The 27,879-nt window shown below is 35.6% G+C and overlaps 1 protein-coding gene across 10 annotated transcripts in view; it reads left to right on the top strand.

The window, feature by feature from the left end:
- LOC145963593 (nucleolysin TIAR) overlaps positions 1–27,879 on the top strand; it is a 423,794-nt gene that overhangs the window by 301,649 nt on the left and 94,266 nt on the right. For all 10 annotated transcript variants that reach the window (XM_083085717.1, XM_083085730.1, XM_083085726.1 and 7 more), the window contains one exon: positions 27,502–27,589. In XM_083085717.1, the coding sequence (XP_082941843.1) occupies positions 27,502–27,589 (88 nt within the window). The remainder of the gene's footprint in view (positions 1–27,501; positions 27,590–27,879) is intronic.

The following is a 27,879-nucleotide window of genomic DNA, read 5'->3' as shown; positions in this document are numbered from 1 at the left end:
TTCGCGTTCCAAAATACACGCACCATCACCTACTTCCCGAACTAGCGAGAGACACTATGAGAGAAGAGATAGACGCGTACAGCTATGAATAAATCCAAATGCACGACATCCATAGATACGCCGAACATATCATGCATGTATGTACGCGGCTAGGGCGTTCGCTTCTTTACTTGCGTCGATATTGCATATCGGAGCACAATTTCTCAGATCATTACATCTCAGCGGTGAGAGAGGAAAGTGGGACGGGGTGCGAGTTAAATCATGCAACCGCCACCTCCACCCGTCACCAGAATTCCCTTCGTGATTTTTCCATGTCGCTGATGCCGGCGTGATCGTGCCACCGAAGGGACGTACAAAAAGGCAATCCTGTCAGGACGGCTACGTGTCGCTGAATTTAAACGTCTGCTTAATGAGCGTCGTGCATTGTTGCCACCGCATTCGGATCAACATGTTCTGTGTACCGTGCACACCGATATACAATTAGCTATATTGACGTGTATGCGAAGTCTTGCACGTTCATTCCTATGAATTTCCTATTTGTATACATAGCATTCACACGTGATATCGAAATGATACAGCTATTTAACTTATTAACATAATTTTGCGAAAAATGATTAGAATATTATAGATGCAGTATTTAATAAAATATGTAATGATATGTCTATTAAAATAATTAATATACTATTTTCTTTTTGTTATTAAATTTACGGTGATTATTAAAGAAATTAATACTAGTATCTAGGTGAAATTTTAAACATTTAATAAGATATGTCAAGCCAACATTATTCTTGTCTGATATTTGTTACATCTAAACATATATTTTCCTGGTGACTTACAAAGACAGCTTTATTGAGAGCTATAGGAAGTGGTCGTCTTACTTCAGTTTCTTCTATATACTGTCAGATACTATTTCGTATAAAATGTTCTTCGTAAAACAACATCCAGCGAAACCTATCTAACTCCGTGTATTTACGACCATCCGATCCACACTGTTTTTATTGAAATGTATCACCCATTGTGGTAACGGGTGATACGGACTTTACTCGTGATCGTTACCACTAAAAAGGGATGGAGCAAAAGAGAGAGAAAGAAAGAGAGAGAACGGGAGAGAGAGAGGGAGAGGGAAAGAGAGAGAGAGAGCCAGTGTAAGATTGGATTTCACGTTTGGTTCGAATACGTACCAGTCGAGAAAAATCGTGAGCCACCGTTCCGTCTTACTCAGCAGACATCTCGAGCATTCGCTTCGGAAGGATACATTGGTAGGTACCTCGGTAGAGTATAGGTGGGCATTATCGAGGAGGGAGACCGATCGAACCGTTCGAATCGAATTTTGAAGAAACGACCAAACGCGCTTCAATGGCGCGAGAACCGTGCACTATGACAAACACGGAACGTAAAGTGGAAAAACCGGTGGAAAGATGAATCTGTAAAATGAGGGCAAGCTTATCAAATCGTCGAGGACAATGATTCCGTGCCATGCCGACGACCACGTATGTAACTAGGATATATAAAATGACCGTGTAATAAAATCACAAAAAAGGGCTGAAAATATAACACATATAAAATAGTGTATATTATATTCACAAAGTAAACTTTATTTAAAATTGCATAAAATGTGCTAAATATTATCCAAAAATGCAAAATTATCTCAACAGAAGAAATATAACATTTTATTTGCAAGTATAAAACCAGAAAATGGTATTAAAGAGAAAATTAGCACAAAGTGTAAAACAAAATCAACTTTCCCCAAAAAACAATGGTATAATTTGTAGATCATAGAATAAATGTTACCGTTGCATAAATCTACCCAGGGAAACGAAAGTCAAGAATGATGGTCAATGAAGTCCGTAACGCATCAAGCGATGCGAGAGAATGACAGGGGAACAGGTAAGAGTTGAGTTTGTCGAAATCAGACTAACTTAACTTAGTCGATTTCTAGAAACATTGGCTTTACCGATGGAACAGCCAATACTCGACGGGCTGCTGGTTCCTGATTTCGTTGGCTGCTGCGGGCCGCCTACGAAGCCCCCAATAAGCCGAAAGATGAGAGCAAATATTGGCGGCCGGCGAAGTAGGACGGGGGGGTTTGCTCAGGCTGATGCAAAAAATGTCGTCGAGAAGATAAGGAAAAACTCATGGAAAAACCGAATCGCTTAGCTCGTATTAGAAAGGACAAAGAACTGATACGGGACGAGCATGAGCGAGAGAGTAAGAAAGGCAGGCGAAACGAGGGTGAGGTAGAGAATGCTGGTGACGCGAAAGAAGTTGAAGGACCGTCGGTGAAGCCAATGGAAGTGGCAGGAGGTTTCTCTCCTGGGATAAAGAGGACTAGATAGGAGAAAGGAAAAGACTGTGGTTGTAAAAAAAAAGAGACCGAGTGAGTGAGTGAGGAAGGTGTGCGGCGATATCAGAGGAAAGGAGAACGAGATAATGATAAAGGGGTGAGAAGAGAAAGGCGGAGAGGGAGGGGCGGGGAGTCAGGACAAACGGATAAGTAGGAAAGATGAAGGCGTCGAGTGCGCTTATTTGTCTTGACACGAATTTATTTTCCCGTCTGAAGGAACCCGGAATGACGTCGCCGTCTCTTGCGCGCGTCCCGTGGGATACTTATTCCACTTTGTTATGTCACAAGGTCCCATGGTGATGAAGAAGACACATCATGATGCGAGAAGTAGGCAATCTGCAATCTTTGAAGCTTTTGTCATGATAAATGTTTAACGTTGTTTAACATTGCATTGAATATCTTGTTACATTTACTAGTAAATAACTAATGACTTTCTTTATTTCCTGCAATAAATTTAATCATATTGTTGAAGCGAATAAGATACTTGATATTGTATCATTAATACCGTTCTTTATCGATGTATAAATGGAAACGATGGTTTAATAATATAGTAAATTTTCAATAGCAATAACAATACTTGACTGCGATTATAAAATATATGATACATTTTTACATTTATTTTTTATATAACAAATATTGTGGCTTGTAAGACATTTATTGGCCCATCCACGTAGATCTAGATTTCCGACAGCCATCGTGTTACGTGATTTTTCTTGTAAGCAACTCGACGGAGACAGATCGCCACCGTAATTGATGAAACGATGGCAAACAGCGTCGAAAAAGAATTGTGACACACACGGTTAGCAATCCGTCTTACAATTTTACGAGCAACTTGCGCATTTACGCTTAAGTAATGTATCTGGCGTGTAATGTTAAAGTGTTCACCGTGGATTTGAGTCAGAGAACCGAGAAATATAGCCCGTGAACATGTTCGTTTTACTCGATAAATATATTCACGCCCTAGTTATCGTGATTTATCATAATACTGGGAAACTGATCGTATGAAAGATACATTAAGATCGCTAAACGATGAGCTACCGCAAAGTTGTACTTCATTCTGAATGAAAACGGCCTACAAGGTGAAATCACCATACTAGTAAGGTGACCACGTGTTTCACATTTTTGCCGTAAGCGAAAATATACGAGTTTCGGCAAAAGTGGTACTACTTCAAACGAACTGCCTAAAGATAACTTGGCTCTCTTTGCCCACGGCGCACACGTAGGAGCAGTATTTTTGCGACAGCAAAACGAAATATCTCTCAGATTTTACAATCCCATAGTGCACCTGCTAAGGTCTCCGAAATGCGCGTTTGCGACGTAACTTGGTGCCCGTACTTTTTTGCGTTCTAATAAGCCGAGTTTGAAAAAGTTTTGCGACTGTCAACAAAAATAGAAAACTATTACGAATAAAATTAACAGCTTTTGTACTCATGTAACTATTAATGAGCTTCCTCATAATGATACTATAAATCACCATATCACTTTATATGTAAATCTCAGAAATTAGAAGGTATTAAATGGAAAAGCCAAGTAAATATAATTAAATCAGATATTATTTAATATTCTAGGAATATTTTCTATTAATCCATTGAATTAATGTAGAAATCGAGAGAAATCTAAACAAGTATAATGAAAAAGGAATCTATCATAATAATGTCAGATTTTTTTCATCTATTAAATTAAACAAGGTCACCGTGCAATTATTATATTACATTTCAACATTACATATATATATATATATATATATATATATATATATATATCAACAGAAAATAAAAAATTTTAGGAGATATGTGATTGGATTTTTAATAATGAATTAATTATTATTCGTATCCGAAAAGCGAATGTATAGTATTTTTGCTTGTTAGTACCACAATTGTTCTCTTCACGAACCACCTATTGATTATCGTATGTACGTCTAAAGCTCAGTGATCACATGTCATCTGCACATTAATGCAAACGATGGAACACATCGCACATGTGTCATGCATATATTCTTGATATTAAGCCGTACACTATCATATAAAAAGATAGCAAAAAATTAGATCTTAAATATTAGTTCTTAAATACGTATTTAGCTGTAATTTATATTTATTTCTAATTTATTTCGTTAAAAAAATAGCTTCTTATTAAATAAATCTAATGAAGAGAACAGCATTTTCTGTTCCATAATATATAATTTATATTATATATTAAAAACATACAGCATATAGCTGAGGAAAATCAACTTTACATATAAATTTTTGGCAAAATATATATTTATATACATGTTGTGTATTAAAGTATAAAATATTAAATGCAAATGAGATCAGAGCTCTTGCGGCTTATATGGACGTAAAATAGCGTGATACTATCGTATACTATAAAATATGTAATAGTATATATTTACATATTTAATATGAAATGGATCAGGCATGATCGAGAAACGACATCAAAATTCCATCGTCGCCCGCATAATATACGATTATCCTTGCTATGATCGATGCTTTCAAAATCGAAATCCATTCGTGCAGCTAAGTCGCTCGAAGATCGAACGTCTCCTCCATATTCGGCAAACACTCGAACCCTGACCGAGAGCTCGCATTTTCTTAGTTACGACTTATCCGTAATCGTGACTTCATCAGATCTGAGTACGAAGGTTTCGAGCGATGCCGTGTGTGTGATTACTTGTCGGGATGAAAACATTCGTGCTAGAACGAATCACATGGAAAAGTACTATTGTCTGCACTTTTACGGAAGTAGTGAAGCAAAATGCCGAGCGGAGAGAAGAAGATTTGGCACTACTATCCGTCAGTAGTGAGACTACAGCCAGAAAAATCGATGAAAGGAGCAAGAAAAAGAGTAGATGGTTAAAGCGTGTGAGTATATAAGAAAACATCGAGTACAAAAATTTAATGTTTTTTTGTACATAGTTATTTATATTCCAAATAAACCATATACGTCACAGGATATAAATCTGATATGATATATTTGTATGTGGACCAGAGTCTATATATATCTAAATCATTTCTAAAATTTATCTTAGGTTGGAGTTAGTTTTAAAAGATTATAAATATATTACGCTCGTAATAGATGGAGAAATATTGGCGACGAATTACTCATTTTTGATGAAATTCTATCGCAACATTATTCTTCCGCGTTCTGAGCGGTTAAGATGTATTATTTACGAAGTTTTCTCGTTGCTTTTATTTTTTCGCAATATCTACGAGCGACTAACCAATGCACACCAAGGCGAGAATAGAAAAGATGTTGAAAACGATAAAAAGAAGGAAACTCGATCAAAGATAAAAATCGTGTTTGCAGTTGATATGGGTCGATGCGGTGGATGGGGGTAATCTCCCAATTAAATCTTTGTTGTACTTTCGGATGCGCGAAGTTCTTCTTGCACCGAACCGCTATCGACCTCCATAGGATTTTCCGGTGAAACGGAGGTAAGCTTGTAAACTGTATGATTTGTGGCTCGCGGCGTGTCTGATATTTGATCACGATCGCTCTCATCTCTATAGAAATTTCGTGTTTCAATTACCTTTTATATGTTGTGCTTTATTATCTATGATTGAGCATCATATAAATTATTTTGCAATCCTTTCAATGATAAACAAAATTGCTTTCTTCAAGAAACAAATATTAATAGATAAATGATAAAACATTCGTAATAAGTTTTTGTTGTATACATTGGAAAAACAGAATAACAAATATTAAATTAAAAATAATATAATTGTATTAAAAAATTACATAATATATACATTAAGTTGATTACTATTATGTTTTACTTATAAAAAATGTCTGTATAGTTTTAATTAAAAATTAGTAATAATTTATAATACATAGATTTATAAAGATATTATGCAGAAGTGTAAATTTTTTTGTCTGATGAATCAATTCTCATTTTTATTATTAATACATTGAAAAGTCATGAGATATATTTAAAGTTTTGTAAAAAGAACTACATCAGAGTTATGAGATTTACAACATATGTAGCATTGTTTAATTATCTCAAAATACCAATTAGAATCCTTGATTAATTTCTTTCATTTTGGTAAAAGAAATTCTAATTAGACTAATTTTATTTAATTATATATCTTAATTGTACATATATGTTTTAATATAACGCAAAATATATGAGCTTTAATTTATATACAGATAATTATTTCAGCAATGTAATTATTATTAATCTTTGACTATTATACATCCTCGCGCATATAAATGCAAATTTCATTTCGTCATGTAAAAAGCTCGAATATCAGGAATATGTTGAGCCCTACATGTCAAGTTAGTGATGCATAAATGTTTTCTGCAGATATCCAGTTATTGGACGTTTCATATTGTCGCATCGTTTCATTAAAATTACAGTTTGCTGCCCACAAGTGCACAGTTAAATACGAATCATGCACACATTTGTTTGCATACATATGTCCTGCTGAAACATCGGGTCGAATCCAAAACCAAGCACGAGCTTTTTTACTGCTCCTTTTGCAAAGACGCGCGACACGTTCATTAAACGGTCATATTTGGCTTGTTATTTATCACGATTTATTTCATTATTACGGTTTATTGAGTTTTCCTCAGTTGTGTTAATAAAATCGTGACGATCAACGCATCCGGGGCATTTAATTACCATCCCCGCAGATTTGCTCGTGTATTTATGGCGGCGGTATTATTAAATTTTGGAGTTTCTTCTTTCATTAATAAGTAGGTCAAGAAGTCCATTCGAATCAAGAAGTTTACTAAGCATCCACAGCTGCTTTCGTAAAGCTTTGTTCGCGTTTCGCTTAACAATATAAATTTGGATAGTCCAAATTTAACATTCTTCATCCCGCACACTCTCTTAAAATTAGACTGCACAATAATTACTATATATATATATATATATATATATATATATATATATATATATATATATATATATAATTCTTTTTTTATTTTTTTTTTATTGTATGAAGATAAACGAATATATTTTAAAGAGAGGAGTGCATTGATAAAAAATAGTATTTCTATAAAAAAAAAAATCAATATCATGATCGTCCTTTTGAAAAATCAAACTTTTAATCATCTGATAATTATCAATAATCATTGCAAAAATAGTCTACAAAATTAATATGCAATAAAATGTATAACGGCAAAATGTGTATAACGTTTTACTTATAATGTATCCAGAAATAAACGGTAGGCATTTTGACACTAGTTAAATAGCGATACTACGAGGAAGCCATGAAAAGCGCATACCCGCGTCTTATAACGCTTGCATTGATCGGGCCAGAACGCTTACGGCGCAGCTTACAGGGAAATCGCATTAAGTTTAGCCGCGACGCAATTCATAATTCCATTATTAACCCTCGCGAAAGCGGAGCGCCGATGGGTCGCTTTGTTCGGCTTTAAACGAGCGGTTTTACGTTATATCCGGCAGCTTCCTAAGCTGGAACCGAGCCTGAGGCAGGAACGGCGCTCGCTTCTGAAAGATCACAAAATCTTCGTTAACTTTAGCAACTGTATATATGTATATATATATATATATATATATATATATATATATATATATATCCGGGACTTCAGAACCTCGTCACTTGCGAGAAATAACCGTCTCTCTTCACGATACTGAGAAATTGACTTGAAGTTTTTATTTCGTCTTATCCGTTATACAAATTCGTTAAGCGGATAATGTCTGGGAGATAATCATAATCTATTTATTCAGTTGATTTATTCATCATCTATTTATGATATCGACTATTACGAATATCAAAGCATCGATTAAAATACATATCAAAAATACATATTATGCGTCTTGTCAAATAATCAACTTATATGAGAGATAACATATATATAGCGGATGTAATATTTTTATTAATAGCCACGATATTATTTTAATACGTAACAATTATGACGATATCTTTATAATGTTGTAAAGATTATATTACGCGCGTTATGTCGACGTTTATGGTTTAGATGCGTGAGCCTCTATAACAGAAAACGCTATTTTTGTATCGACTGATACTCCCACGCTATATGATATTATGGAGAGCGTATAAAATTAGAAAGCAAAATCTCAACTTGTATTTGATATTATGGATAATGCTGCTCTTTATGTATAAACAAAAAAAGTGCATATTTTTCGAATAAACAATTTCGCATTCGGACGCGCGGAGTTTTGCGGTTGTTATTACTGCAACTGCAGCGCTTGCTCTGTTTCGGGTCATTACTTTTACATGACTATCCGCAAATCGTAGACCCGCTTGAGTGTGAAATAATGAACGAATTATTCTCATTGCCAACGATTAACGACAATTACCAAGATGATATTTGCGTCACATTTATAAACGAGAAGTGTTTTCATAATCTCCAACATAATTAAACCTTCGAGTACGAGAAGTTTATCCAATGTTAGTCATAATTATTATAGGGAGTTTGGAGGATCTTAGCTTAATAAATTTCAGATAATTTCTTGATAAAATGGAATTAGATGATGTTGCCGAGATATCCGTATGCGTTTTATTTTTATAATCTATCGACATTAAAGAGATACATTTAATATAAATTGATTACAAATTCGAGCTTAATGATAGAGTAAATAAGTGTTATGAATCTTTAATTAAATATCGATTTTAAGCTTGCAATGTAACATGCAAGTGCGATATAACAACTAAAATTTGAGTTCAAACAATAATTTTCTCTCATAGTATATCGATTAATAAACGTTGTAATTAAGATAATATGAATATTCATATATGTATTATAATTATTGGAATAACACAACGATATTATCCAACGCTTATATTATAGTAATGGCCTTTCTATATTTGCACATGTGTGGATCGATAAACTATTGAAGCTTTATGAGATGAAAAACAATATTTGATGCTTAGTGATAGCAATAATAACGTTAAAATAGGTAAAAAATAAATAACGCGTTTATTATATCTTTTTTTACGTAACATTTTTTCTAAAATTATTATATTTTAATTTTCCGTTTTTTTAAATAGGCAAATTTTATCAATATATCTAGCTTATCAAACATACATGTAACTAGGATCAATGATTTGTAAAGATGAAAACCACATATAGGATATGAATTTATCTGATATAACAGCTATAGCTTCTTTAGAGATTTAGCAATTACATATTTTTTTATTGTATCAAGTATATAGAAACTGTAAAGTATAAATAGGATATTATCATCCGTTTATTCATTTTAAATGGATATGTAAAAATTGGATTATTTAAGTCTCTATCACATTATTTAATCAATTGTAAATAAAACCATCATATTCCTACCATGAATCTGAGAACGTGCCACGTCAAAGATTACTAATGAATCACGCGCCAACAGTGGGCAAAAAGCGCGTAAATCAGGAGATTATACAAAATTATTTAAATTGAAAATATATTTGAGCAAATCGGCACACATGCATGCACACTCTCTCTCCCTCTCTCCCTCTCCCTCTCTCTCTCTCTCTCTCTCTCTGCATGTGTGCGTGTATCTATTTTTTTTCTCCGTTCCTCCCCACGCATTTCATTTTTTTCCCTCGGTAAATCCATCAATCTGAAATGCAGACGGATGGCGCGCTTGACCGGCGAAAGGATAAAAGGAGCGATGGGGGGAATGAATCGTGGCTGCAGTCGAGTTGTCGGTGGGTAACGCTGCGTTTGCAGGTAGGAAAAGCGAGTAGGAGGGTTACCAGCCATGTGGCGAGCAAGCAAGCAAGCAAGCAGGCAGGCAGGCAGGCAGGCAGGCAGGCAAGCTTTCACTATAGAATGCATTGAATCGCACCGAACTAAAAACAGCTTTCTGAATGTTTTATATACGAGACTACACGACCGCGACTTCCCCCGGTCTCCTCTTCCCACCTTACCGCCGTAACCTACGTACGCAATCCCCTTGCGTTATCAAACTCCTAGCTTTATGGCGGTGGGGGCTTCTCCTCTCTACCCTTAACATTCTCGTGCGTTCGTCTTTTCGTATCCCTCATATTCGCTTCACAGCTCGATTCTCTCTCCGCCCAAGGTGTTAGTAGGTTTCCATCGCTTTTCACTCCAGTATTTCACCATGTATGCGTTTTTATGTTATTTAGTTGTACTACACTGGATATATTGCGATGTTGAACATTAGACAGATAACAGAAGATAAGTATATTTTTGCAAATAATTTCGTCACTTGTCTATAAAGATTATTCATTGGAAAACATCTGAATCTAAATAAACATCTTATTATTTCTACCCGCTATTTTTCTTGCCGCATATACAATACCGCAACATCTAAATGGCATTTCTAGATATGCGCAAGGTAAAGCGAGAAAGACGAGATGAATTATGCACACAGACAACGCTAATGCTCTAAATGTTTAAACTTGCATTGTTTACTTTAAATTTCATTTAACATCGCTACTCGTCGTTTTCATCGCACGCGCGTACACCCCTGTCTTTCTCATCCCTTGCTCTATCTTATTACCGTTCCAGCTGCCTCCTCTTATCTACCTATCTACCTACTCTCCTTCGGTCTCTGCACCTCATACCACCTGGCACATTGAAAGTTTCCTACTGCGCAGTTTGTCACCGACCCCCGTAGCTTAGGCTGGCAGGTGCGCTCGCCTGGTAGGTATGGACCGCGGCTCGCTTGCGATTAATGGAAAACGACATAAGCTTGGCTGATTTCGCCGTCCTTGTCGCTAATGACCTCGAACTCCGTCAGAAAGAGGAGGAGGAGAAAGATGGCGACGAGATCTTCGTTTCATTCATTAACGGCAAATCCGTGACGGGGGAGGAAAATCCGACGCGCAGATAGAGTACGATACCAAACTCGCGTGAAACGAGATTCCAACAGAGAAAGGGAGAAAGAGAGAGAGAGGGAGAAAGAGAGAGAGTTTATTTGATGATCCGAATCACGACCCGAGAAGGAGAGAAATTTCTTCACCCGAGATGCGGTAGAAGTGCCGATTTATTATCCCCTTTCCCCTTTCGTACACGCGTTTTTAATGACATTAACAAGCAGATGAAAACTCTAAACGCTTCGCGCCGACGATACGTCGTTCGGAAAATCACTGATCTCGCTTGAAATGTTGTCTTCACCGCGCACGCTCATAATGCGAGGCATTAAATCACTTTTCGCTGCACTAACTTTGCCCGAGCGAAGTTCGCAAGTCATGTAGATTTATGGAATGTAAGGCATATACATTTTGATTAAATTTACCCTTATAACGTGCGTAAAATCTGTCGAATTATTTTGCAATAGGATTAGTGAGACGGGCCTCGCCCTTAAATCGCTATTAAAGAATAATATTAAAACGCTTGAAATTTTAAATAGCGTTTGAAACTTTAAATAGCAAACTTGTCGTTAATGAGTACGGTATATCGAGAAAATGATTTCTGATTCCTCTGGATGCAGTCACATGTATTAATGAGCGATGTAAGACTTCATAATAGTACGTAACAATGAAACACGAACCTGGCAAGCATTCAATGATGTACAACACCCCGACATGGTAGCCAATTATAGATATCTCATCGCTGAACTTCGATATCTTGTTTCGTTATACCTATGTATGTAAGATATATACATACGGCATGTCACGTTACGATACTATCATTAATACGTACGTATATCGCGGATCGATCGATAGACAATGATTCATCGAAAACGACTAGGGAGAATCAATGACAAATGCCGATTATACGGCTAGAGTCAAGCAATATTATTCTAGAGTAACATTTTATGATAATAATATTACGTTATTAACATATGTGCATTGTAAATGATAATACAATATATGTATATGTATATGCGCGTAATATAGTCGTGACATAAAGCATTATGATTATTACGTTTGCACAATTAATAATACTGTACATTGGAAATTAGACGGATTTAGTAAAATTTGTCTGATTTACAGGATAAATATTCATATTAATTCTAAGTTAAATATAAATATAAAAACAATAAATTATACGTATATATGTTATATTTAATATTTATCGATAAAAGATTTTTGAAAAAGCACGCAACTAATTAACTACATTATTAATACGTGTAATATTAATATTAATAATATTAATTAATATAAAACACACGCGCGCTAGTAAAAAGCAAAAGTAATCAAAATATCAGGAAAATTAATGTTCGCAAATATGTAAAATACGTAAGCACATCTTATACAAGTGTGCGCAATATGTTCCGATACATTCATAAGCGATATACGGACAAATATACGGTACGTTGCTGCTTGCTCGCCAAACTTGAGTGGCTCGAACGAAGCCAAAACCTTTCCTCTTCGTTAGATTCCATCAGCAACCCTTTCCCTCCTACCACTCAACTCGCGCCTTACTGCCGCCGGTGGTTAGTTTTCGGATATGGGTAATAGTAATTCGTTTCAGTTTCGCACGGAGCACCGTGGGGTGGGTTCCTAAATCATCAGATAATTACTTTGGTAATTAATTACAACTCTGTTGGGCCGTGGACCCACCAGCTACGCCAGTAGTAGTAAAATAAAGGGAGAGAACGTGCCGCACTAATAAACGAGCCGTCAAGGCGCCTCTCGCCGATGCGCGCTCGTCGTCCAACCCATTTTCCTCCCCCCCCCCCCCCCTCCGCTCCTCCCCCCATTATTCTTCCTATTATAAATCACTCATCAACTTTTTTTAACGCGCTTTCGCTTTGGCCCCCGCTCCTTCTCGCCGCGCGTCGCCGATGCTGCCGCGCAAGAAGTGAGAAGCTGCGCTCAACGTCGCTCACGGATCTAAAAACCTTCACCGCGAGAGGAATGGATCGCTCTTACCTCGACTTCAATGACAATTATACTGTCTAATGGACGAAATGAGATCACCAGAAAGATTACATCTGTCTCGGATATCACATTAGAATATGTTTCAAAGACTACTCTATTCGATTTGAGATTATTTAAATCTGAAGACCTAGTTGGAGTAATTACTCAATTGTTTTTATGTTAATTTCAAGAGGTTACGATATTATTGATACTTCATTATCTTCACTATCATTGATACTTCAATAATGTAACATTAAAATAATTTTATTTAATTTTATTTTTTTAGTAATTGAAGAAAATAAGCATTGTATAATATTAACAGTTATATTTATTATTATTAACAATTATATATTTTATACTATTTAATCATATCGGAATTTGTGGATTCTTTCAAATATTGAAATTTATTGTAATGTATTAAAATAAAAAAATAATTTAAATTATCTATAATGAAAAGTAAAATTAATGATATTTCATGATAGTTGATAAGATGACAGATACTTATGACAGACTAAGATGGCATTAACTTCGATGAGCGATCATTCGAATATCGGGGCGGCCGTACGTTTACAAGTTTGACAACACAGATCGTACAAGTTCTTTGAAAGGTCGTGACAACTTAGGGCTCGGGACTTCAGTGCCGGGGTTTATAAGATACATCTCAATCCAGTAAGTTACGAAGCAGTCTCGATACGGCCACTAACGCTCGCATAAGTTTCCCAGTCGTCCATTAGTTAATTGTGGTTTCCGGATCAGGATTCTACCAGACATCTTTACGACAAATTGCTAAGAGAAAGCGGTTTAAGAGCGTGTGTCGCTAACGTATTATAACGAGAGTAGAGCGAGTGTGACAGCGTAGAAAGGATAGGCCGACTAGGGAATGATGTCGTATGTGTGGGGTAAGTTTGACCATTTTCGCGTACTTTACGTTGCTGATCAATGCAAGTAATCAGTCTTGCCGCGAATATCCAGACATGACAGCGCAGCCGTCTCGAACTTCACGACGTTGCTCTCTGTTCTCAATTTCAACCTCCTCTTATCGATGACCCACCATTACGCAAACTTTTCGGATCGTTCCAGTTATCGAAGAAAGGTCGTCCAAGATCCGCACCAAAGCTGCTATCCGTTGTTATCACCGCGAATGCAGACTTCTTGTTCTCTCAAAAAAAAATTATGATGCACATTCGTGAGCATTCGAGAGAAAATAATTTATTATCTAGTAGATTGACGTTCTTCACTATTAATTCTACCGAATAAAAACGAAAGTTTAATGCTTTGGAAAAATGTGTGCAAAGTTAGCGTATCATTTTATTGAAACTCATATAAATAATATACATATAAAGGAGAGTGAGTTTGTAGGCTGCCCAAGCACTTGTGCTAGATATAAACAGGCTACTTGAGTATTTTTCTAGAAGTAAACAAACAATCTCTGTGTCGTTGCGAGAGCGTGAAGACGTGAGTTAGACTAGCGTCTCTCTTTGTTCCTATATTAATTCTACAATGTGACAAATAAATGTCTCAATCAATTTAAATCAGTCATTTGCCTAAAAGTGTTCTACAACTCCATTTTTATACATCCTTATAACAAAATATCCTACACACACATATATATATATATATATATATATATATATATATTTGTTTTATATTTTTTTTTTTCTAACAATATAGAAATATTTATGTCAAACTTACTTAGTTAAATATTGATCCTTTTAATTAATTTTAAATTTATTCATCTATAAAAACTTATTTGATTCATATAATTTGCACTATATTGAGCATATATTTTTTGATAAATATATCTTTAAATATAATTTTCTTATCTGAACTCTTCAAATAATACATATTATTTCTAGAGAAATTGATCAAGCAATGCTAACGCGCAATTCTTAACACGCGTTGCTAATGTATATGTAAAAAATACTTGAAAAAAGTAAGTAGAAGCTTACGGCGAGAGAGATAACACTTGTATTCACGGGAAATCCGATTTAAGAGAAATGTGTCCGGAAATACGAGAAATCTCCTCCAAAAAATACCGCAAGGTTGTCCTTCCTTCAACACTAGCGAATAAACTAGCAGTGATTTTCCATCGCGATGAATAAATTGGTAATCGAGTTATCGGAATTCGGAGTCGATGGGGGTGGAAGAAATTCGAAATCCATTCGGTCAAAGTGGCGGTGCTGGCCTCGGGTACACCAGCCGTGTCAGAAAACTCACGCCGATGGGGATAACGCTCTCTCCGAGACGATAATGTTGCAAATTTATATTCCGAAGGCGATCGAGCAAAGCTGCTGAATGTGCACTCTTGGCCGCGACTGGTCTGCCCTTCCTAGAATGCCACCCCCTCTTAAACCACTTCTTTCGCGTCTTTTTCTTCATTTTCTCTTGCTCCTTCTCGCCTTTCATATCTTTTGTGCATGCCATACAGCCCGATGATGTTCGACATCTTGTCGTCAATCACAAAGTGACAATCAATTTTTCATATTACACTTTTCTGTTCTCTATAGCTCTCTCGGTTACCGTTGCAGTGAAGCAAATGTGCATACTGCGATAGGACACTTTAGCATATTTTTACACATATTATGTATTATTATAACTTATACATTATTGAATTTTTATGTGCAGTTTTAAATATTCCTCTGTTATATTTTTATCATTAACTATTATTATTCTTTCTAATATACATATGATATATAGCGGAATATATAAATCAATCGTGTTCTCTACATTTCAAGAGTTTTTAGTAAATGTTGCACATAATGGAAAAGTATCTTTCTCGATTATATAAATATTCATCGATTTTCAAAGATAATGCAAACGATTCAAATTGTAAAATTCATATTTAATAATAATTTTAATTAAAAATTTTTTGAATTTATATTGATTATAAATGAGAATTAAATTATTTAATGTAATTTGAAGATTTGAATTTTTATATTGACATTTATATATTATACATTTAAAATGAAGATTATTTTGCATATTTTTCCAAATATGTTTGAAAAAAATAAAAAGAAAAAAAGAAAGAAAATGTATATGTGTTTTTCATTTTATTGCGATTTTTATTTTATATTAAAAAAATTGACATTTTTTTTATATTGAAATGCTATTTCAAATTTGCACATTTAACTTTACGAGTCGCAATAAGATAATATTTCTTCATTTATCGAAAATATTAATTGTATAAATCGTAGCAGTAAATATCAAAATAGTCATTAACGTGAACGCGCGGTTTGTAGTAATTATAACGCTTGCAGCTCGTATTTACTGTAAGTAAGGCTGGCCGCATCAATCTTCTTGGAAAACAATCAGTTCGCAATTAGTCCTTCTGAAATGCTGCCATATTGCATCTAGGCAGCCATACCTATTTTGCCTACTTCTACGTATCCGTCAGGTTACATCGCTTTCTGTAGACAGTAAATGGTGCATTTACACGAGTCATTTATCACGTGATATTTAGCTTGGCAGCGTTTCAGTTAACTTTGAAATTTAAGTCCATATTCCGGAATATTATTAACGGTTTAGCAACGTGTCATTTATCAAATCGCTTAATGGTAAGTATTAATCTTCTCTTCTTCGGTGGGCAATAATATGAAAATGGTATTACTTCGTAGTGTATAGTTATATATATATATATATATATATATATATATATATATATATATAACTATATATGTATATATATGATATATATATATATACATCGTTATTATTTGTTATTAAGTTCTATGAACATTAGAATTTGATGATCCACTGGTGATCAGCCGCTTTGCACTAATTGTATAGCCATTAGTCTAAATCAGTTCAGTTCACTATGAAAGATGCGACACACAGAATGATTTTCACATAAATCAAATAATAATAGTATTTTGTGTTTGCGAATGTTTAAATTTGCCACGATTCGATATTTTATTAAATAATAAACAATTAAATGATTATTTTTTTATATCGTATAATAAAAATAAAATTTATATGTTACATTTTGATAAGAATATATTTTTACAGCGTTTTATTAAATTTTCAACTTTTTACGTTTGTGAAGTATACTTTGATTTTTTAAATTATCATATATATCACATTGTTTACATGTATTCTACATCTCAATATTTATATTTGCAATAATGTTGACAGCTTCCTATATGAGAGATTCTAATTATATACTCGTCATTCACCCACATATGTATCGCGTTTAAACGCCATCACTCGAGAATATCCTCGCAAAGGGAATGGACCGACGATAATGATTAGTCTTATGAATAATAAACGGCAAATTACGCGTGAATCAATCGGCGAATTACATCTATTGTTCAAATGTAAATATTACTTCGACCGAAATTAGTTCAACGATTTCGATGGCGACGATGAATCTTTTCTTTATCAAAATGGAAAATTAGATTATCGAATAATATATCGATATATTAAAAAAAGATATCTTAAATAGTGCATCGCCAAACATTTTATTTACCGTCGTTATTTATCGTCGACATACTGGATCGATCTCACGATCCAACTCGTTACACGCCGTTACACGCAGTCGTCGCCACATCTTTCTTCCCGATCTACTTTTAGTAATTGAACGCTGCTTAAGGCATCATTCGACATCCACCCGACAAAAAGCCTCTCTTGCCAATATCTCACCGACGCCGATGCGTCCGCACGACATCCCGCTAAGCGGCGTCCGCAAAAGCTGCCGTCGGTGGTTTCTACGAGTTTTTAGCCTGTCTAGATCGATAGGAACGCCCGAACCAGTGTCGAAGGGGCTGTCGGGAGGATGGTATGAGATGGGGCGTAGGAGGGTAGGAGGGGTGCGAATGGGTTGAGAAGTGGTGGACGCCACTTTGTGCTGCATCGACATGAATTTGTATCCCTCCGGAGCTGCTGGCCACCATTCTCACTTCTCTTTCTCTCACTGCTGTGTTCTCATCGACGCAACCCGATCTCTTTTTCCCGTTTTCCTGCTCGCTCTCCTCGCTACCCCGCATCAACCCGCGCCGAAAAGCTTCGGCAGTCCGCGGAACCCAGCCATCAAGTAAAAATACATCACGTTCGGCTGATCCCAAGAGCGAGTCGACACCCCGAATATCAAGAGCGATCCTTTCAGATCAACGTGCCATCGGTTTAACGATTTTCCTTTTTGTCGCTTTAGCTGCGCAGGTGATTTTTAAAGCGACCTTCGGGAACGGTGACAGTAACACGCTCGGGCTTTTTTCACGTGTCACGTATTTGCTCATGCGAGCGTACCGCTGGCCGCAGGCGTGCCTGGACTTTATCAAACGATCAGTGGTAAAGTACCACGCTATCTTGACATATTCAGTTCTAATTAATATATGAGACAAGTATGTAACCGCAAATAATTTTTAAAAATACAGAATTTCAATCATCTTGAAAATTCTTTGAGATTTCAGGATATAAAGTGCGTTTCTCTCAAGTATTTCTTTTCATATGCAAAAACGTTTATAGTCGTTTCATAGCTGAATGCTGTGTTTTTGATCTTCGTAAGAGATCTTTTTGTTAAAGTTATACTGACTTTTTAGAGAATTATTTTTGAAAGCAGGAATTATCAATGTGATAGAACGAATAATCTTCATTTCTAATATACTATTTGAAATAAAAAAGGGAGTAAATATTGCGTAAATTTACAAAAAAATTTTATTTTGTTCTAAAACATGGTAAATTCTTGCATCGTATAAAATGCACGAGTTTAATAGCTGCATAGCAAACACATTCCCTACATCTCAACGTAAACCAATGTGATTACGTCCGTGTACATATGCGAGTCATGCACAACTGCAGAATTCATATTATTAGTCAATTATTTCTACAACCATTGTCCCGCGATGCAATCTAGTATATATACAAGGGTCTCTGTTGCATGTAATTATGCGATATTATAATATTATGATATAATGCATCTAAAACTGAGCATACCATTTCTCTCCGCAGTCGTATTACATATTGCCGCGGAAAAGTTTGCAAACGAAGGATACAGGAAAATGCGGATAAATAAGCGTTGCGGAAACGCCTCTGCTGCGCATAATCAGAAAATGTAGCGCTAGCTCATCCATTCACTCCGTTTGTATCTCAAACTTACCCTTCCTCTCTCCCCCTCACTCTCCCTTTCCCTCCTCTCCCCTCTTTCTCTCCCTACCTCCTTCCGTTATGCGACGCTGTAAATATGTAGCGACGCTTAATCACGTTTCACGAAAGTTCTGCGTCGAAGCATCCTATCGGTTTGTCACCCTGGAGGACGATGCCATTGTGTAACAATACTTCGATTGTAAACCACCCTACTTGCCAACCACCTCTCGGAAACCAGCTCGTCCCTCTCACCCTCTCTTCTCCGAGCACCACGTTCTCGGTACTCACGGGCTGAATACGCCGGCGGATAGAACGTATCCATAATGCGACGAGCTTAGCGCGCGCGTGTTAGGATCGTCCCGGTACAACCGGGCAGATTGAGGCTTAGAGCAACGGCAAACAGCATCAATTTGGCATCGCGCCACCACGCACGCTGATAGATACACGATAAATGTGTGTATATGTATGTGCGTGCATGAGTGCGTGTAACCGTACACCCGTACATGTGGAAATCCTTACGCACACGCACTTTAGACGCTGTATCGCGCAGACCATTTAATTAAGCCGATTCAATGTAAACGAGACTGGGCCACGGTAACGTTCGTCAGTAATCATGCGATGCTCGTTAATATCGCTCATTCCCAGTAATTTTCTATCTCACTTCGGTAATAGTTCCATAAAGGTCGGATATGTCCCTAGAATTAGAGAGGCTCGTATCTACAGCAATCGCGTATTGGCTTTGCGACTGTTGACGGGTAAACTTCTACCATGTGCACAGAGAGACGGGGCGATGAATAAAACATGCGGTTACGGATACGGTTTACATTTGGCAGTGAGACTAATTGCAACGCAATAGGCCGACAAGGTAATCTTTAATAAGATTCAGACATCAAACTTGACGTTTATTTTTTCCTCCGTATCGCGACATGTATAAAAGCGAGATGTTGATGTTACGTTTCTCCTTGAAATAAGAAATAATTTACCTCCACAGCTAACAATCTGGATTTTATGCACGATCATAACTCAAAATCCCCGGCCCGCAGCTCGAAATGCCCCTTTCGACTAAAGATTTACGTGCCCAGTGCGCGTTATGCACGAATTCGAGGTCCGGTTGGCCGACGTGCCACTTCGCATGACCGCTCTACCCTCGTGTCTCTCTTGAACTATTTAATTAAGCTGATCTTCCCCCGCCCGCACACCCCGCATTCTCGCATAAGCGAGAATGAACCAGGAGGACGCGGGCGCGAACTCGCGAATTCCATTTACGCGAGACGATTTCGCGCTATTGTTTCGTCAATACTCATCATCATGATTGTACGGGGGGATGGATAGGCGCGCTGGCAATGAAAATGATCGGTGAAGGTCTGCTTGGGGAATATCGACGGCGAAATCCGACGTGCAACGTAGCAACGGCAATTCGGTCGCTATCTACGCTCGTCTAGGGACAATGCATCATGCATCCCGTTGCTGCAGGTACGCCGGTGAACCTTGCACAGCCAGTACACACCGGCTGCAGCGCAGTTTGAGCTATGCATTGGCCAATATGTCGTTCATCCCCTAAATCACGACGATTTACAGTTGAGCCTGGTCGCGCTATCGATGCCAGCTCGTATATACGTAATCTACGCTCTTTCGCCTGTCACGAGACTGACGAAATAAAAACTGTTGGGAAAAATTCGTTGAGCGTAACGATTCTAGTCTTCCCTTTGCTGTGACACGTTCCACACCACCCAACAAATTGCTCATATTTTTTCTTACCAATCATCCACCAAGAACGATCTAACGTCAGCTTTCTCATTGAGTACCCATTCTTCATATTATTAAAAATTAGATATGGCTATAAGAGTAGAATATATTAGTAAATATATTTATGAAAATATTCTTTAGCTCCAGATAATATATAATTAATTTTTAAGATGACTATAATATTATATAACATATAAAACAAGTATATAAAATTGTATATTTGTCTATTAGTTTTTCAAATATTTTTAGCTGATCACAATTACAATAATTAAGCTTGATAATAATTCACGAAAACACTTTTGGGCCAAGCCAATATACTAGCGAGTACAATCAGTCACAAAGTGCCGTCATTGTGCGTTTAACAATGCACTTTCAATTCGTGATACAGTTACGAATGCATTGAAACGGCACCGGTATGTCTCGGTTAATACATTTCGTGCAATTGCCAAAGGTGACTAGCGCAATGGTAATTAACATGCTATATTCTGTCTATTATTTTTATTAGTTTAAAGTTGACGTATGTATATTTTATTAAATTAAATAGAATTATGTTTTCTTAGATCTTTATATTATTACAATAATGTGTATATATACATGTGTGTTAGAAAAGAAAAAATTATAATAATGTAATTTCCCGCTTTTTTATCAAATTAAATTAAGTTAATTATAATAAGATAAATAGAATTGAAAAATAAATTAAATAAAAATGTTAAACTTGTATTAAAAAAAATATATAATGATTAAATTGACTGATTTCTAACGATCAAAAGAGAGTAGAGATTAACAGGGAGGGGGGGGGAGAATAAGAGTTTCACAGACAGTAAGTTAATTTTTAATTAAAAATTCCATTTATCTCCCAATTCTATATTCAACCGCCATCAGTATGGAAAACATTCGCTTTATATCATGCTGCCCGCCGGTATTAAACGATTGAAATATTCACCTCACACAGCGTGTATTTTAAAAATACCTAGTTCGCACATTCCATACATTGTGCATTTTCGCAGAAAAATCCTTGTACCAGAAACAACAGATCTAAAGTACCTCTGGGAGTCAACCCGGTTAAAATCCCCGATGGAGAAACGAGGTAGCTGATTATTACCGACCGCGAGAAATAAAAGAACGAGTCATGCTAGCAGAGGCTTACAGAAAGAAAAATTTGATCAATGGTGAATACAAATGTACGAATTAATCACTGATTCGAAGCAACTCGATCAACTTCAGGCACTTGTCTAATTTGAGTTTAAAAAACCGTTTAAAATTCGTTTCATTTGATATTCTCTATAATTTTCTGTTAAAATTTCATCCCTTTTTTTCACATTGATTCTGTTTCAAGATCTTACTCTAGTCATATATTTTGTACGAGAAAATTAAAAAGATTTAATATTTTGTTAATATTTACACGCACATATTTTTTGTATTAATTTCTATAAATTTATATATATAAAAATTTAAAAACTGTAAATTATATTAATTTTGTCAACAACATATTGCAGATTTTTTTACAATATTAATACACGTACAAAACTTATACTTTTCTCAATTTAATTAAAATATTTCAAAGATGTAATTTAAAAAGAAGAAAAATAAAATAGATAAAATAAAAATGCAACAATATATATTTATACATATAATAAGATTTATAATATAATAAAATATATATTTCTAATGAGCATATTAAACTTGTATACTGTGATTACTAACATAATGAAAATGTACAACATATAAATATCGGTTTAAGCGTTAGATTTGTTATTATCATTTACAAATAATTCGCAATTTTATTACAAATATGTTTTATTGCATTCAATTATAAGATATCGGTAATGCGATATGATAGTATTGAAAATTGGAATTCTCATCTGACAATTTCTCCGTCGTATCAATGCTCCGTTAATATTGTAATCGCGACATGGCCTTACGCGATCTGTAAATAGACTGGTAGAGTTACATACCGATACCATTTCATCAGCTCTAAAATGTTAAATCGTATTACACATCTAGTATTGCTCAGCTGTTAGCGACTAACAACATTATTTAGCTCGAATGCGCGAGTCTACTCGAATTTTGATGAACATTAGCAGACTTTGGAAATGCAATTTTGAAAACAGTGTATGCCATAAAAAAAACGAGAGATAACATCTCCATTTAGCTCTGATCGAATAAAAACGATGAAATCAAGCACAGAATAATCAACGAATCTTCGCATCAGCTGGCTCGTATTTTCTAGTGTAAATCCGAGCCCAAATCTTATGAGCAATCCACGTCCGCGTGAATATACTACTAGTTCTGGGAGCGATCATCCAAACTGAAATTCGATTGTGTTCACTCCGCTAGGTTTTCGCCGCACGGAGAATTAATAGAGGTTTCCATTGGCGGCACAGGCGCCATCCCTGGCCGCAGGGCATATTTTCTCTGCACAGGAGTGCGTGCAAGCTCGGCCCGTTTCGAGGTACAATAAATCAACATTTCACCGTTGTCCCGCGAAATTAAGGAAACCCTTGATCTACGGGCCATCCACGCTCGATTCCTGATGTACGGCGTGGCCCGGACTTTTGTATGTCCACCCCCGCATTGTGCTGCTTCAATGGATCTCGCTACCGTGCCACGGCACTCGGATTCGTTTCTTTCCTATTTTCTCTCCATCTTTTACCTTCGAAACTGTCGAGGGGATCCATTCATGTCGTCAACTCGCGTGAAATCGTCACGCAAGACACGGAGAACAACCTCTTGAATAAATTTAAATCAAATATCGCGTAACGGATTATATTTTATAGAGTGTAATTATCTCTTCTTTATATGCTATGGATTTATAATCATATATTCAATAATAGAATTTTTATATTATTTCGAGATAAAGTACGGCAGTATAATCACGGATTATATCGCAGAAGAGATAGTAGTACGTATATAATTGTATTCCAAATTTCATTCACAGCATCTGAGAATTTGGAGTAAAAGTTTTATATGTAACACTTGAATAAAATTTAATCACAGCAAAAAAATTCAACTTTCTGTTTGATTAAAAAATAATTCATTTAAATTTCATTAAAATCAATTGGATAAATTTGTACAAGTCATTGTATTAACAAGTTTTCACGCGCGATATCCATGTGTCTGTAATTTTATTAAATTCATATTAATGCAAATCGTATTATACTCATTTGGTGCTATTTTTCTTCAAATATTCAAATGTAAATAGATGTGTCTCACATATAATATACATCGTTAGACTCGCTCGAAAATCCTTAAATCTCAAGTGACTAACTTTCGAAAAATCATTTTATGCACTCAAAAAATACGAAAATTTTTTCCCTTAGTGTTAAATAGAAAATTCATTTCGTCAAAAAAATCGAACGACATGCTGCATGCAAAATTAAACGGCCTTCCCTTATTATTAACTCGACGTATATTTTCTCGCGTACAATCTGCATACACATGACGTAAACATGCAATACGTACATACATGACACATATCACGATTTTAGTAGCCTTATTTCATAACACATTGAAATTTTAACGTGGCAGTGTGCCACGACCATGATGATGACAGTAATAATAATGATGTTTACATCCGTTGCAATTATCGTTGTCACTAACATTGATGAAAATGTTCAATTCTACATTAGAATGGAAGCGTTATTTTGTCGGTTATAGTAGATTTGTAAAAGCGAAAAAGATGGATAAAGTTGAAATAATAAATGACGTTCCATTAATCCCACTTTATTGAAAATGGTGTGCCACGTTTAACCACCAGCCGGTCATGACACGTGACGTCATCATCAAAAATCCTTTAATGCTGACATCTTCTTCATGCTACGCCCTTTCTGCACTCACCCGGGCCATATTTCAATAAACCTTCTCCCTACGAAATCAGATCTTGCCAACTATTTACTGCCGGATGATATCGAATTCGATAGATTTCGTGAAATTTCGTTGGAAGCAAACCGGTTCCAAAATCACTTAAGTGCAAGATCCTTTTCGGTGAAATTATGGGTATTTGGTCTTCTTTGATTCACAGAAAAGGTTTCAGTCTTTTTAGTCATTTTGAGCTGTATGAATGCGATGCTTGCTGAAAAATTCAGCAGACAAGAAAAATGCATGGATAATTTAATCAACTAAAGAAACCTGCAGCGTAGATGAAAGGAACTGTGTCAAGTAAAGCATTTCATAGAACTCTGCCTCAACAATATTTATTTCAAAAGTAAAAAAAACCCTTTTTATAATTAGAAACATAAAAGAAACGTTCAAATATATCGAAATATTCATTAAAATTAAATACAAAATTTAATAAAAGAAATATAAGACAATTTTTATTATTTAAATTTAGAAAATTGCGTACACAAATTATATCATTTAAAAAAAAAACATTAAAAAACAAATATCTACAACAGAATAGTCTGTACAACACGTGACTTCCATTGATATATAGTATTTGGAGAGAAAAACAAACGCAATGTATATACGTAAAATTAAAGATAAATTATCAGATTTACCTAAAACTTGATTTTAAATTTCAAAAAATATCGAATGGTCTAGGTAAAGATATCGCTGATTGTATTGTTGAAATCTTGAGGATCTCGATGAGAGAGAAAGAGAGTTCACGGACAAAATCAACTTTCGTCAATTTCCTGTTGATATCTTAATAGCCCCAAGATCCTGGCGCGATGCGATAGTGTCGACTGCGCCGGTCTAGAGGGAAGAAGATGATGAGGATCAGACTAATTCACGAGAATGGGCCACTGTGTGTGCCCACCGGAACCTCCCTCCGACCGGCAAGGATAGGCCATCAAACCGATTGTAATCAGACCACCCTTCGTCTCTGACGGTCCACTTCTATTTTACCCTTCTATACTTTCCACCGCCGACATACTACGCGTTCAGAGTAACTGATGCCCTTGCTAGAGATCTTCCGGCGGTAACTCGATTTTCGACTACTCGTCTTGATCTATTCCTGGGAATCAGTGTGGATGAAACCGTATTGAACCAAAGAAAGGGTGTAGATAGGAGAGAGGCGAAACGAGAAATCAGAAAAGAGAAGTATATTTTATCGAGCCGATGCGAGGCTGTACCGCAACGTCGCGACTTGCACTCGACTGCACGACCGTATGCGAATCGATAATTTATCCCCCCAAAAGCTTACTTTGCACACCGTTTCGTTGCGCCCATCCAACTCTGGCTCTGATCGTTCGAAATTGTACAAGTTTCTGCGAGAGTAAAAAGAATATGTAATTAAGAAAAATCGTGACGATAAAATAATCGACAAGTTGATGCATTTGTATTAAATAGAACATATCTCGAGAGGCGCGCAATATGGCATATAATTAGGAATAAAATAAACGAATATCATTTATTGCCTCTCGAGAATACCGTAACTTCATATTACAGGTATCCATAACTCCCAAAGCAATCGCGTTTTCAATTGCATTTTGATCAGCGAGAAATACAAACGCGTTTAGTACAAATGTATTAGAGCACTTATAATTCAATCTTGTGGAATAACATTAGCGTACGTTATGTCATACAATGTGTCGGTTTGAAAATTCGATGCGGCACTTCTAAAATGATAAATGTTTGCGTAACGTTATTTAACATAATATTATTCTGTAATCAGACATCATCACAAATTCTCATTTGCCTTCTGCAGTGAATAATGATACTATTGCACATTATTACACACAGTTTTGCAAATAAAACTCTTGTAACAATTTACAATTAATCGTCATTTCCAAAGATTCACGTTCCGTGAACTGCAATGAGATCGATCGTTCAAAATGATCATATGATTAATAATTACTTATTAATTATTATCCATTTCACACGTGCTGCACAATCTGCTCAAAAACAGCTGCGATTAATAATTATTTATCACTAAAGTCTGTGAATTCATGTAGGAAATGATTAAATTACTACCGTGCCTTCAACAACTCCTATTCTCCATCGAGTTATTTTGAAGTGTCTATCTTAGAGGTCGCATCTTGTGTATTATGGAAGATCTTCGATTGCCAGAGTAGCGCTCTCGCGTGTAATTTCCCGCGATGTTTTATTTTCTTTGTATTTATGCCAGATATTTTAGACCGAATCATGACGCTGTTAGCGAAGAAGTATCCATCAATAATTTAATGAAGAGATATTCTCAGAACAGCTAGGCGTGTTATTTGTACGGTATATTACAAATGTATAAATACGAATGTTGTACAATATAATATTGCATAAATCAGTTGTATTAAAAACCGATTTTCCGAATATTTTTATTTCATTTTGTGACATACAGATGAATAATTTAAAAAAAAATGAGTGTCATAGGAAAATTATTAAACACTTCTTTCATTAAATTATTGAATTTTTATCTATAGTTGTTAGATCATTGACGGAATTTAATGTACATGTTATACATGTTTGAAATAAGGATAAAATATAAATATTTTATATTTTTCATTTCACTCAGGTTTATATGTTTATTGCTAAAAATAATAATTGCAAATAATCATTATTATTCTCCAAATTTTCTTTGTCAAAAATTTACCTCATTATTTATTTTTTCAGAATATACCTAATCGTCTTATATCATTTTTGTTTCAGAACACTATCACATATTTGTTGGAGATCTCAGCCCGGAGATCGAGACACATACCTTGAGGGAAGCATTTTCAGCCTTCGGGGAGATTTCGTAAGTCCTCTTAATCTTGCTCATTAAAGACGACTTATCGTTCTACTAGAGTTATATGAGCGATAATATAACGACATAATGTCACCAAAGACGCAAAATAATCTAGTTACTGATCTACAAAGATTTTTTAACATTATTCTTTTCTTCTGAATTCGAAACTAACTAATGAATATACAATCACTTTCTTAATAAAATATCGTAGAATACATTGTAGCTAATTAAAAAAAAAAACACATTTAAGGAGAAGATTTAGCTAGCACACTTGTAGAATAGAGAAAAGCGTTCCACTT

Source organism: Camponotus vicinus, unplaced genomic scaffold (genome assembly GCF_025532165.1).
Source record: "Camponotus vicinus isolate PSW18456_S1 unplaced genomic scaffold, iyCamVici1.0 SCAF_1, whole genome shotgun sequence".
NCBI lineage: Eukaryota > Metazoa > Arthropoda > Insecta > Hymenoptera > Formicidae > Camponotus > Camponotus vicinus.
This window is presented reverse-complemented; position numbering and strand designations above follow the sequence as displayed.